Source organism: Caretta caretta, chromosome 25 (assembly GCF_965140235.1).
Source record: "Caretta caretta isolate rCarCar2 chromosome 25, rCarCar1.hap1, whole genome shotgun sequence".
Lineage (NCBI taxonomy): Eukaryota > Metazoa > Chordata > Testudines > Cheloniidae > Caretta > Caretta caretta.
In genome coordinates, this window is record NC_134230.1 from 19,582,825 (window position 1) to 19,596,220 (window position 13,396).

General features: G+C 42.4%; 1 protein-coding gene across 2 annotated transcripts in view; it reads right to left on the reverse strand.

The window, feature by feature from the left end:
- INSR (insulin receptor) overlaps positions 1-13,154 on the reverse strand; it is a 108,617-nt gene extending 95,463 nt beyond the window's left edge. For both annotated transcript variants that reach the window (XM_048831215.2, XM_048831214.2), the window contains exon 1: positions 13,047-13,154. In XM_048831215.2, the coding sequence (XP_048687172.1) occupies positions 13,047-13,125 (79 nt within the window). In that variant the 5' untranslated portion in view covers positions 13,126-13,154. The remainder of the gene's footprint in view (positions 1-13,046) is intronic.
- Positions 13,155-13,396: the final 242 nt, after the last annotated feature.

Here is a 13,396-nt window from a genome sequence, read left to right on the forward strand (position 1 = left end):
TGCATCACAGATCTCAGGCCTTCTGTCTAGCCACACCGCCAAGTGAAGGAACCAAATCTGGGTTCTAATTTTGAATCTTCAGCTCAGTCCATAAGGCAACAGGGGAGGGGAGGCAGACATCCCTCACTCTGTCTACTGATTCTTCTTTCCCTTTTCAACCACCCCAGGCTGAACAAGCTGTATTGACTACTGCCACTCTGTTCCCTGTGACCCACAAGCTCTTGCTCACCTGCACAGAATGCACAAATGCATCATCTTGTTCTTCAAATCAGGTTCACTGATTGATCACCTGAGAGGTAGTTCCAGAGAGGATGGTTCTAGACTATTCTCAGTGGTAGAAGAGGACAGGACAAGGAGTAATGGTCTCAAGTTGCAGTGGGGAAGGTTTAGGTTGGATATTAGGAAAAACTTTTTCACTAGGAGGGTGGTGAAACACTGGAATGCGTTGCCTAGGGAGGTGGTGGAATCTCCTTCCTTAGAAGTTTTTAAGGTCAGGCTTGACAAAGCCCTGGCTGGGATGATTTAATTGGGGATTGGTCCTGCTTTTGAGCAGGGGGTTGGACTACATGACCTCCTGAGGTCCCTTCCAACCCTGATATTCTATGATTCTATGATCACATATTTCAGTATCAAGTCAAAGTTATCTTCCTTGGTTTTCCTACCCTCCGTGGAGTTGCTCCAGCTGTTGTCACAGATCTCGTCTCTCTCTCTCTCTTTAGACCTCTCTTCATCCCCTCTATTCTTTTAGCACCAACCTGCTCTTCCCTTTCAAACAATCTTTCAACTGTTAATGCAAAATTCTTCTCTCTACACCCAACACCATGACCTCTCTAGAACATCCTCCCTGAATCTCTCCCCCTCGTTAACTCTCAATTGCCTTCCCAGTCTCATTGAAAAAGGTTATTCCCCCTCCCCCACGCCCTGCCTCCACCTACTATCATCTGGAATACAGTTTGTATTAAGACTACACAAACTAGATATTATACTGAATTCCAAAGGGAACCATAGCTAGCCTCTCCTCTGAAAGGGAAGGCTACTAGTTATCATCAAAGGATTTTTGGAAATGAGGGAAATGAATTGATTCCAGAAAAACAAATACAGTTCTAATAATTAATCTACAAGGCAGTAAATTTTGCATGCACCATAAAAATGCACATGGCACTTGGACTGGTAACATATCCACATTATAGGGCTCTTTGGCATTTTTAACAAAAGTACCATTTCTTGGCATTTTTTTAAAAGAGACAGGACAAAGCTTTGTAAGGAGCACTATGCATTGTCTAAGGGGAATCTGGTAACCCTTTGTCCATCTTCTTGAATTTCCGGTAGTAGGAGAGAGGGTTTGATAGGATAATATTTTGCCTTTTTATCCCACAAGTTCTCTTTTTAAAAAAATTCTGTTCATGGAAATATTAAACAAAATCCTATGTGCAAGATGTTAACACCAATGGTAGGGCAAACTTGCTTACTAATCAGCACTGGATACAAGGAGGGTTCTACAAGTGTACACAGCCTCTGGATGGTCAGATATAGCATACATTTCATTGCAGCATCCCCAGAGACAGATAATGAAGCAGAATCATACCCTTGCTGGTAACAGCTTGCCTTCCCAAATGGAGGATAACTGCTTCATTCAGGTGGACAAGGATGGAGAGGAAGAGAGGTAAAAGGCCAAAGTGAAAAGGTGAGATGGTAGCAGTAGTCAAATCTCAATTTGTACCAGTTGCATCTAACCTGTTCTTGACATCACTTTGAGGATACTAAGATCCCCTTAGCATACATCCTTCTTTTCCTGTTATAGGAGAAAGATATGTGTATTCTTGGATGCTTGTAAACATTCTGCCACCACAAAATAAAAGTCAAGTGGAAAGTGAGCTAAAAACTTACTAGAACAGAAAACCAGTATTAAATCTGGGTGGGTTTTTTTTCTTGGTTTGTTTGCTTTTATACATCAATCCTACCTTTTATTTGCAAGAGGCAATCTGCAGAGCAGGAGCTACTAACCAAAATGTGAGTAACATGAGACATACTAAGCCTATCCCAGTGTTAGTTAAACTTATAACTCCTTTAGTAACTGGTTCTAATCTTAGTATTTGGAGTTTGTATTGAGGTATTTAAACGTGTGTGTCTCTAACAGCACTGGACACTGCAGTCTCCTTAACCTATCAAAATTCCTTTGGAAGCACTCTTCAAAATGATCCCTGGTGACAGCTATTCTGATTCAGAGTCTACAGCTCCCCTCTCAAAACTTGCATTTGAAGATCCAGGATTTTCTATTTGGACATTAAAATGTCAGACCAATCACCTACCTATCAAACTGTGTGTAAATAACAATGCTAAACTAAAACAGTTATCATTAATAACATTTACCTGTATGTCTAACTCCATACCTGAAGTATACCAGTAGATCTACTGGTATACTTAATGAGCAATCTTTCTGTGCAACTACCAGTAAATGCCTTTTAAAACAAAACAGTGTAAGATCATACAGACTTTTCACCTCTATTTTTTAATTCTATTGCAAATTATGAACTTCTATCTTGATTATACCGTCCAGAGCCAGTAACCTAATTCAATTAACATCCATACAAACATCTCTGCTGCTCTGATTGCATCAGATGCCACCGGAGCACTGCATGTATGCACTGTTTTGTTGCTGTGAGATGAAAGTTTTAAGTACAATTTGCAGACTGTCACCCTTGACTGAGTCCCCTCTAAAAGGCCACAGTTACAGGAGAATAAACCTCCAAAAATTCTTTACATCCAATTCTGTTCTTAAAACTCTTTAGCCACTACTCAAATACCTCGCTGTCAGTAACCATCTTTCATGGTCACTCCTTCTACCTGTGATCTTTAGATAAGTATCACAGATCAGGATCAAATCTTTCAAAATGGAATTCTTTAAATCTGTTCCTATTAATCTGAATTGAAGTCAGATTTTTTTTTTAAACCAAAAGCTTTAGATGATTTTATACACAAAGCTTTTAGCTGGAGTAGACTTATGCAGCTATGCATGCAGCTATGCATGCACATTTATGGCACCACATGATAAAAACAGCTTTAGAAGAGAGGTGTTTCTAAACTCCAGACCCTGTTCATGCTCACAGAACTGTTTGTGGCAAGCGTATAGTTTCCATACTTATCTGTAAAACACTTAGCACACTGCTGGCACTGCACAAATTGGCGTATTGACTATTAGTGGTGCAGCTGAGTGTTACTATATGGAAATTAGAGTAACAGCCGTGTTAGTCTGTATTCGCAAAAAGAAAAGGAGTACTTGTGGCACCTTAGAGATAACCAATTTATTTGAGCATGAGCTTTCGTGAGCATCCGATGAAGTGAGCTGTAGCTCACGAAAGCTCATGCTCAAATAAATTGGTTAGTCTCTAAGGTGCCACAAGTACTCTTTTTCTTTATATGGAAATTCAAGACTGAAAGTCGGCTGCTTTTCAAAACACCAACAACCAAGGCACATTCAGTCTAGACAGAGCATTTTGTGCCTCTTCATTTTACCTGCTGTGAGGCGTGTGATGCACTTACCTGTGATTTCTACCATGGATGTCATCCCTGCTTTCTGCTGAGGTGTTTCAATTAAATTTCTATGGAAAATTGTTTTATTAGCTCATAAACAGGATACATTTATAACTTTCATACTTGTGAGAATTCTCCTTGTCTAGTTGCTTTGCTATCTCAGTAAACACTTATCTCTGCACATGCAGAAATCCGTTCCTGAATCAGAATCTACATGAAGACTGGGTGGCTGAAAGCTTTAGAATCCACATTCCAAGCTTCTTATCAACACAAGAGGCAGCGAGTGACTTTTAATTATAATTGGAATAATTTAGCCATTTTTCTAGCACATTAATTGCAAAATGTGGTTTGCAAGTAAGTATAGAATAAATCTTAAAACAGTACTGCATTATTCCTGCATTCACTGCCATGGAAGTACCTAGCACACATACTACTAAGATTTGCTTTCAGCCTAAAAGCACAGTACTTCACGAGCTGGCCAACAGATTGTCTTAACTTGGTTTTATTACATTTACTTTAATAAAGCCAATAGGAGTAACATTATGCAACTGAATTCAGATTTTACCTCTTTCATAAACCCAAAAACATCAAGTTAGCCACCAATCTAAGAGTACTTTTCAATGTTTGAGACCAAAGGACACAACACTGAATGCAAAGGCAGTCTAGTTTAAAAAAAGAAAAAGGAGTACTTGTGGCACCTTAGAGACTAACCAATTTATTTGAGCATAAGCTTTCGTGAGCTACAGCTCACTTCATCGGATGCATACTGTGGAAAGTGTAGAAGATCTTTTTATACACACAAAGGATGAAAAAATACCTCCCCCCACCCCACTCTCCTGCTGGTAATAGCTTTTCTAAAGTGATCACTCTCCTTACAATGGTTTCAGAGGAACAGCCGTGTTAGTCTGTATTCGCAAAAAGAAAAGGAGTACTTGTGGCACCTTAGAGACTAACCAATTTATTTGAGCATGAGCTTTCGTGAGCTACAGTATGATAATCAAGTTGGGCCTTCCTCCCCCCCCCCCCCCCCCCCCGGAGAGTGGGTTTGCGTGTGTGGGGGAGGGGGGTGGAGAAAACCTGGATTTGTGCTGGAAATGGCCCAACTTTAATGGCTTACTGAGTCCAATGCATTCAAAGACACTAGAGTTTGGGATCTTGCAGTAAAACATGCTCAAAGTTACATATTAAAGGGGATCATGGTGCATTAGATTCAACTTTAAAAACACTTAGTTCTATTTTGTTTGATTCATTTGAAAGCATAAGAGAAGCAAAGCTCTTTGCAAGGGCATGCAGGAACACACTACAGGGAAGGCTTGTTTCCCACAACACACTTCTTGGGTGCTGGAAGCACAAGGCCTTCGGCCACATGCCACAATATACATAAGCCCCACTCACGTGTTGCCATTTTAAGAAGTTACTCACTTGTGTGAGTTTCTTGCAAAACTACCACACCTAGTAGTTTAATGGCAATGAATATTCTGATCTTAGTTTTCCACAGATCCCTAACATGTTCTTTTAAAAACAATTGTACTTAGTTTCTAGGAAAACCTCATAGCAATTGTTCATAAATCTGATTAACTGCAAATAAAAATTAAACCTGGCAATATTTGGACTGAGCAATAATATTGCTCAATGGGATTTTTTTGGCATTATATCCAAGTTGCTTCAAAAATCATTAGCAGAAGAATTTTACAACGTGCACAGCACATCAAAATGTGTGCCTTTAAAAGTAGAACAGGGAATCTTGTGAGCAGCTAACAAGAACCCCTTTTACCTCACCGATGCTTCTGGGTAAGGTAGGAGGGAATCAAAAAACTCTCTCACTGGGCACCCCAACCATGAGAAATATTGGGAGAAAATTAAACACATCTTACACGGATGGTTTTAGTATTTCTTCAGAACAAGTTAGAAGGGGAAGAATGCTTTCAGGACAGCAAATGCACGTTGGGGGTGACACCCACAAAGGGGGGCTTTCCTCCGAAGCCTTAAAATTTCATACAAACTATTACATTTAGCTCACCAGTCTCATCTATAGCCACTATTTCTGCCAACCTAGTAACTAGCCTCGTATTAAATTAGATAATAGCTAACAAGATATGAAATAATCTTGGAGGGAACTGGGGGAAAGTTCATTCTAAGAAAGCAAATGTTTTCAGCATCATTTTTCCATTTAAAAATCTAGACATCTCAAAATAACAAATACACTTTTAAATTTTTGGCTATCCCAAGAGGCCAACAACTTTGCTGGAGGTCTTGTTGCTACTTTTAATTAAGTGCCAGGACAGCATGCTATTTGGAGCAATGAAGAGGAATCGACAAGAGAAGTAACATGATTATTAGTCAATCGGTGCCAAGCATCAAAGCTTCAACAAACTCTTCTAAGGATACTTTGAAGCAAGGAACATGCACTTCTCGGCAGCCACACAGAAACGGCAAAACTGATGGCTAGGGAGGCATGTTCTTCTTTCATTATTTTCCCACTGGTAGATTCAAAATGTCTTGCCAGAAAATAGAATATTTTCTATTAAAATTTAATTTTAGAAAGGGTTCAGGAGTATTATTAAAGGTAAAAGTCAAGCTATTCTTCATGAAGAACATAAATCGACTACCCAATAAAACTTATGATAATCTGACACTTAAAACATAGGGTTCCTCTAGCAAAAGGAGAAACAACAGAAAGAAAAACCACTACAATAGGTTGTTGTTCAATGCATAAACCACAAGCGCAACTAAGATAGGATTGGTAACACAATCAGCTTAATCCTTGGTTTCTGCTTACCAAACGCACAGGTAACAAGTTGCAGCAGACAGAGTTGTTACCCAGGAGCAGCTACTTTGACGTGTATAAAGCTCTCTCTGATATAATTTAAATATATACAGTTAACTTCTAAGAAATGGAAAAGACAATAAATATTACTCAAGTCTTTTCCATAGGAAAGAAATTACTATCAAGAATAAAAGCTCAGAGTTCAAGGCCACTAGACACACATGTAACAGACTGCAAATTATTTAGAACATGGATGCAATGGTAAGTTAACTATCCAAGTCTTTTATCGCTTAAGAGTTAGCATTAGGTGAATCCCTAGAAAAAACAATCACAGTTCAAGAGCTTCTTTTCTAAAATAACCAACAACTTCTTTAAAGGCACAACCTAGCTAAGGTTATAGCAATTTTAAATGAAATTCTATTGAAACTTTTGTAGAATTTCACATTTCTGTGGAAATTATATTTTTTAAAAGAATTTATCTATTGACTTACAAGGGATTTTTATCATGACTTCGTATTCTATTCAGGTTCTCATTCTATAGCCATCACCATGCTAAGTGAATACCATTTCATGGTACATCATAAAGTTAGACAGTTAAGAATATTTTATAAATCTTCAGAACTGTAGAATAGAAAAAAAAAAAGCTTTTTCTGAATATATTTGTTGAATTCTACCCAGCCATTTGAGCCTTCTATTTGTGCTACAGCCACTCTCATGTCAGCCCTATCACTTCATATTATCAAAGGAAGAAGTGGGTTTTTTTCCCAGCTTCTCTCAGCAATTTCTTCTTGGGGAAAAATTCAGCAACAAATTAATATGAAAACTGGTCAAATTAGCTCCCAGAAGAAAGACAAAAGTTCAGAAGCCAGTTATTAGTGAGTTTTTCTTAAAGACAAATAAGCTGAGTTCTTCTCTGATGTTGGAAACTTTAAGAAAAGGGATCAAGCCTCAAATATTTGCTCCACCATACTGTATATACTAGGGTCCACCATAGCTCCCACCAAAGTTGCTGACAAAATTCCCAGTGAGTCAAATTCTACCTATGACATCACATAATGAATTTGGACCACTGATCTCAATGGGAACAGGCACAAAGCCGAGGCTGCGTGCTCTATCTCTCCACCATACAAGAAAAAGGGAAGGGGCAGCCAAATAGGACAGCAGCCACATGGGACAAGTAAAAAAACATCCTGCATCCTCAGTTATCAAGCTATTCAGAGTAACTTTATTTTAAAAAAACAACAAACCATTTCTAGACATTTCTAATCAAGCCACCAAGAAAGAATCAAATGGCAAGGTACAACCATTTTTCTAAAATACATGCCATAAAGACAGGCAGAGCCTCTTGTACAAACCAGTTTGGCAGCAACACCAAGGTAATGAATGGAGAAACCACGTCTGATGTCAGCTTTGGTTTTCAAAATACAGTGACTGGGAAAAATTCTGGAACCTAAACCTTATTTATCATAAACAGTGTGGATAATAAACCTCAATGACGCGCTACTCCAGAGCTTTGTTTCTTTATCCATTAAGACTGAGATAACATAGTACTGTTCATGAAAATAAGATCAAAGACCATTTAACATATTTTATTAACGCTACAGTTTTTAAAATGTATACAGCCTGCCTCAGTAACTGCATCATTAAAAGAAAACAACATTCACTTTGCTCAATCTAAAAGCAGGACACTTCACACATCATAAACTCTTGTTTTGAGGAATAAGATATGGGAAGAGGAAAGAGGGCTTCTGAGTATTTCTTTTTCTTACTTGTATGACAAATTCTGAATCTAGTGACTGGGGTGTCCACCTTGCTGAGATGAGAGGTCATGAGTACTACCAACCAGGTGAGACCTCAATGCAAGGGACTGCAAAAGCCAGTTTCCAATCTACTTTAATAATGGCTTAACAAACAGAAAAAGATCTAATGGTTAAACTGTTTAATTTTAATCTTCAGTTTGCCACCCCTGATAGTGAGGTCTGTGAGGTGAAGCAGGTTCAGATGAGGCTGTGATGAAGGTGAGAGTCTGTTCATTTACCCTTAAGTTCCCTCAGATGACCTTGTGAGGCAGCTGCTGCATTCATTCTTGTAGGCAAGAAAGGAGAAGACCTCTGCTAAAGCAAGGGCAATCCCCCTGTGTCCTGGAGACAGCTTCTCCTGTGCCAATTGCACACAAATGCCATAGCTTGGCCTGCTGCACTCTGCATTCTGCCCCAAACCTGGGATTCGATACCATTTTTATGTTCTATACATTAAAGTTATCACAGGAGCCTATTTCTTTACTGCTGGGCCTGTCCTCTACAAAGGCAAAGGAAAGACTGGAGCAACCAAAGATGAATCCACTGGGCCAAGGTGTTCAGAACTAGTCAACCAAAGGGTGAAAACGTAGATATTAGAGGAGTTTGAGTTCAGGTAGAAAGCTCTCATTGACTTCAGAGGAAGCAGTAAGGCCTCAAGTCTCTGCCATGGGGCAGATATGCTGCCAGTCTCACAAATGACAAGTTTGTTTTTTACTTCTACAACACTTTCAAACGATAAGCCTGGCAGCTTAAATTCATAACTTTGCTAGATGCTAAAAATCATGGTCTTAATAAAGACAGTAGATTTATGGCTCATTACAACACTTAGTAACCCACTAACCCCCCTTTTTGCCCTATGATCACAGGGCTGTTAACAGGCAACGTCGTCTGGAATGATCCCCTAAAACAGCGGTTCTCAAACTGTGGGTCACGACCTCATTTTAAATGGAGTCGCCAGGGGTGGCATTAGACTTGCTGGGGAAGAAGCTGAAGCCTGAGCCCCACCGCCCAGGGCCAAAGCTGAAGCCCAAGTGCTTCAGCCCTAGGTGATGGGGCTCAAGTTACAGGCTCCCCCCTCAAAGCTCTTGGGCATTGGCTTTGTCTGCCAATCCGAAGCAGTGGGACTTGGGCTTTGGCAGGGCTTGGGTGAGCTCTGGCTTCAGTTCCCCTTCCTCGAGTCATGTAGTAATTTTTGTTGTCAGAAGGGGGCCACGGAGCAATGAAGCTTGAGAACCCCTGCCCTAGAATATTTGCTACTTATGATAAACTATCTGTTCAATCTTGTATTTAGCTGTGACACCCTCCGTACCTTTTCCAGACCTGAAGAAGAGCTCTGAGTTGTTCGAAAACTTCTCTCTCTCACCAACAGGAGTTAGTCCAATAAAAGATATTCCCTCACCCACCTTGTCTCTATAACTTTTTTCAGCAAGTTGGCCACCCCAGGACTGCCCTCTGAAAGGTTCACCAGGTTATTTTTGGTGATAAGTGCTTTTCATTTTAGGACCTCTCCAGGCTGCAGAGCACACGGAGGACAGTTTCCCTTTATAAAACAATATTTCATGGAACCCTACAACTGCAAGAGAGAAGGCCTGTATAACTATGGTGACAAATGACTTTTTCGTATTATAAACTCACAGGAGCAAAATTGACTTCTAGGGTGATGCTCAGCATATGACAGAACTAAAAGAACTGCGGGAAGGAGGGGCATCTTTTAAGGCACTTTACAAACACAGAGTTTTACATGTGGTCTAGTGGTTACAGCAGACAAATGGGAGTCAAGACTAAATTGAAAATTCTTTGGACTAGGGACCTCATGTTCCTACCTCATCTGTAACTGCGTAGGACACTATTGGCACTGTATAAATAATAAAATTAAGTAGAAATATCCTTAAGTTCCATTCTGGACTCTGCTATAATCTGACCCCAGGGGCACTGCCCCCATTTCTCTACCTGTAAAACAGAAATAATACTTCCCTATTTCACAAGGCTGTGAGGATTAATTCATTATGTTCATAAACTCAGGTGCCATCCAAGAACAAAAGGTGCTACAGAAAGCCACAGTAGCAGCCATTTGTTTGTAACAGTAACAATTTGTAAAGAACTTGGAGGTCACTGGACTAAAGTTGTGTCAGTGTTAATATGAGTGTTTTGCACTGGAAAGAGAAATCTTCACATATATCCACAGGCCACAGTTTGGGCTGCTTGTTGACTATATCTCAACTTCTAGATGAAAAATACAGTCGTACTCCTTTTCAAGATTTATATTTAATCATTTTTTATTTTTTTTAAAAGCCTGTGACTGAAGAGGGGGAGGTATTTTTGACTACATGACCAGCCAAAAGCCTGATTTTCCAGCAGTCAAAGGGTACAAAGCAGGAACCACCCTCTACCACTGTACGTATGTGACAAGTCCATCGTTGCAGGATCTGGACTCTGAACCAACCGACTGATATTACTTCCTTTTGTAGGAAATGTTCCAAGTACAATGAAAGTTATTAAATGAACAATTTCAGAACTTAATTCTCTTTATGCAAACATTTACTAGCAGGTCCTTTCATTTTCTATAAAAAACAAACAAACATTCTACCTTAAAACAGAAAACTCTAGCTAAAATAATGTCTTTAAGCAAGCTTATCCAACAAAATCAGCCATAAAACACAATGGTCTGACACTAGCTAACTAAGATAGCTGTGAGCTTCATTTATTAGTCTCCCCAATCCCTCCACTGCAGATTCTATTATTGTTTTAATTTAATTTCTCCCCACACCCTTGCTTTTAATACCTGTAGACTGCAAGCCCTGCCTAAGAATATTTTTCTGGTTAATTTCAAACCTTTGCAACTCTGAGCCAACACTGAGCTAAGAGCCTTCTGAAACAATATTCTGTGTTGAAATTAACCAAAAAAGAAAAAAAAAAGAGAGAAGTGAGGGGGAACTACAGTTAGAATCCTCTAACGTAGCATGGAAAAGGCTAGAGGGGTATGCATGTTCATATTTAAAACGAATTAGACCCACAAAGGCATTACTTGTAGTTATATTTTTACCCATAAAAGCTTATACCCAAATAAATCTGTTAGTCTTTAAGGTGCCACCGGACTCCTCGTTGTTTTTGTGGACACAGACTAACACGGCTGCCCCTCTGTTACTTGTAGGGTAAATTTCAACAGAAAAGCATGGGCTAAGTCTCTCAGCTCCCTATTTTATACATAGACAGATGATACAATTATACCCCCTTCACATGCCAAATGCCACATTTAAGAGAAACCGTTTTAGAACCTGATTCAGAAGTCAACTTAGAGGTCCCATTTCAAAATATTTTTGAGAAGTAAATATTAATGGCCACTAAGGTAAAGTTACCAGCAACTCAGAAAACTGAAGATTTTTCATTTATCCCCAAATCAAAATAAAACAAAAATTAAAAAACAAATAACTCCAACTAGAGCAGGGGTCGGCAACCTTTCAGAAGCAGGTGCCGAGTCTTCATTTATTCACTCTTAATTTAAGGTTTCGCGTGCCAGTCATGCATTTTAACGTTTTTAGAAGGTCTCTTTCTATAAGTCTTTAATAACTAAGTCTATAACTAAACTATTGCTAAAAGAAAAGGCGGACTTGTGGCACCTTAGAGACTAACAAATCTATTTGAGCATAAGGTTTCGTGAGCAACACTTGCATCCGATGAAGTGAGCAGTAGCTCACGGATGCTTATGCTCTAATAAATGTGTTAGTCTCTAAGGTGCCGCAAGTCCTCCTGTTCTTTTTGCGGATACAGACGAACACGGCTGCTACTCTGTAAACTATTGCTGTATGTAAAGTAAATAAGGTTTTTAAAATGTTTAAGAAGCTTCATTTAAAATTAAATTAAAATGAAGAGCCCCCAAACCGGTGGCCAGGACCCGGGCAGTGTGAGTGCCACTGACCATCAGCTTGCATGCTGCCTTTGGCACGCGTTTGCGGACCCCTGAACCAGAGCAGGCCAAGCAAAGTAGGAACAAGGTATTTTACTCATGACCCAGTCTATTTAAAGGAATTTTTTTTGTTCAAAATAAACACCCACAGTATCTTTTTAAGAGGCTCTCTCAGCTATACGCAGGTGCTCCTCACACGAGTTGAATTTCTGGGAGCTTCCAAAGAACACTTCCCTTTTAAAATTCAGACATGCCCTAGGGCTATTTTCTGTTAATTTAAGACCACTCCTACACATAATTACACTTCATACCCCAAAACCTACATTTAAGAGAGACACTGGTTGTGACAGAAAAGGTTAAAAGCCAGGAAGTCCACAGCTAAGGGTGAAGGGTCCCGGAGCCTTCGCTCCACTGCCGAGGCACCCGGCTCGGGTACAAAGGGAGCTGGGAGGCAAGCTGGCAGCCCGGCTGTGAAGCAGGGTACCAAGCTCAGGGTGTGGGGGGCGCCCCTGGCTCCCATTTCCCTGTTTCCGCGGAAGACGCAGGCGTGCTCCGGCCACGGGGGTTTTGCATTCGAGTGATGTGGCTTTTTGCCGCAGTTTATTGCGGTTTTAGTTTCATCCGCGAACCTGCGGTCCTCGGGGGCAGGTCTCAAGTGTCCGTTTCCCGGGGGCGCGGGGGGGGGGGTATTTGTCGACCCCCCCGCAGGCCGCACGCTGAAGCGCAGCTCGGCAGAGCGAAGTCGCCGTGACACCGGGGCCGGCCACGGCCGCTGCCCCCCCGCCCTGACACGGGGCGCTCCGGGGGCGGCGGCCGGGCGAGAGCGGAGCTCGGCCCCGCTGCTGCTCCCCCAGCGCCGGGCAGCGGAGCGGAGCGGGCGCCCCCCGAGCCCCCCGCCGCGCACGGCCCGGCCCCGGCCCCGGCCCCGGCCCCGGCCCGCCGCTCCCCCCGAGGGGCGCGGAGCGAGACGGAGCCGCGCGGCCCCGCGCGCCGACTAGGCCGCGCCCCCCCCCGCCGCACTTGCCGCCCCCCCCGCCGCACTTACTCTCCCCCCGGCTCGGGCCGCAGCAGGCCCCCAGCAGCGCCGCCAGCGCCAGCGCCGCCGCCGCCGCCCTCGGCGCCATGGCCCGGAGCCGCCGCCCCCTCCCGGCCGCCGCCGCCTCCCCCCGGCCGCCTCCTCAGAGACCGCGGGGCTGGCGCCGGGGCCGAGCCCGGATCCGCATCTTCGCCGAGAGCCCGGCGCCGCCGCCGCCCGCTGGTCGCGCCCGGCCGCCGGCCCAGGAAGCGGGAGCCAGGCCCCTTCCCGCCGGCTCCGGCTCCGGCGCGGTCCCGGCCCTCTCGGCGGCCGCTCGCAGCCCGCGGCTCCCGGCCGGGCTCGCTCCGCTGCGTCAGGCC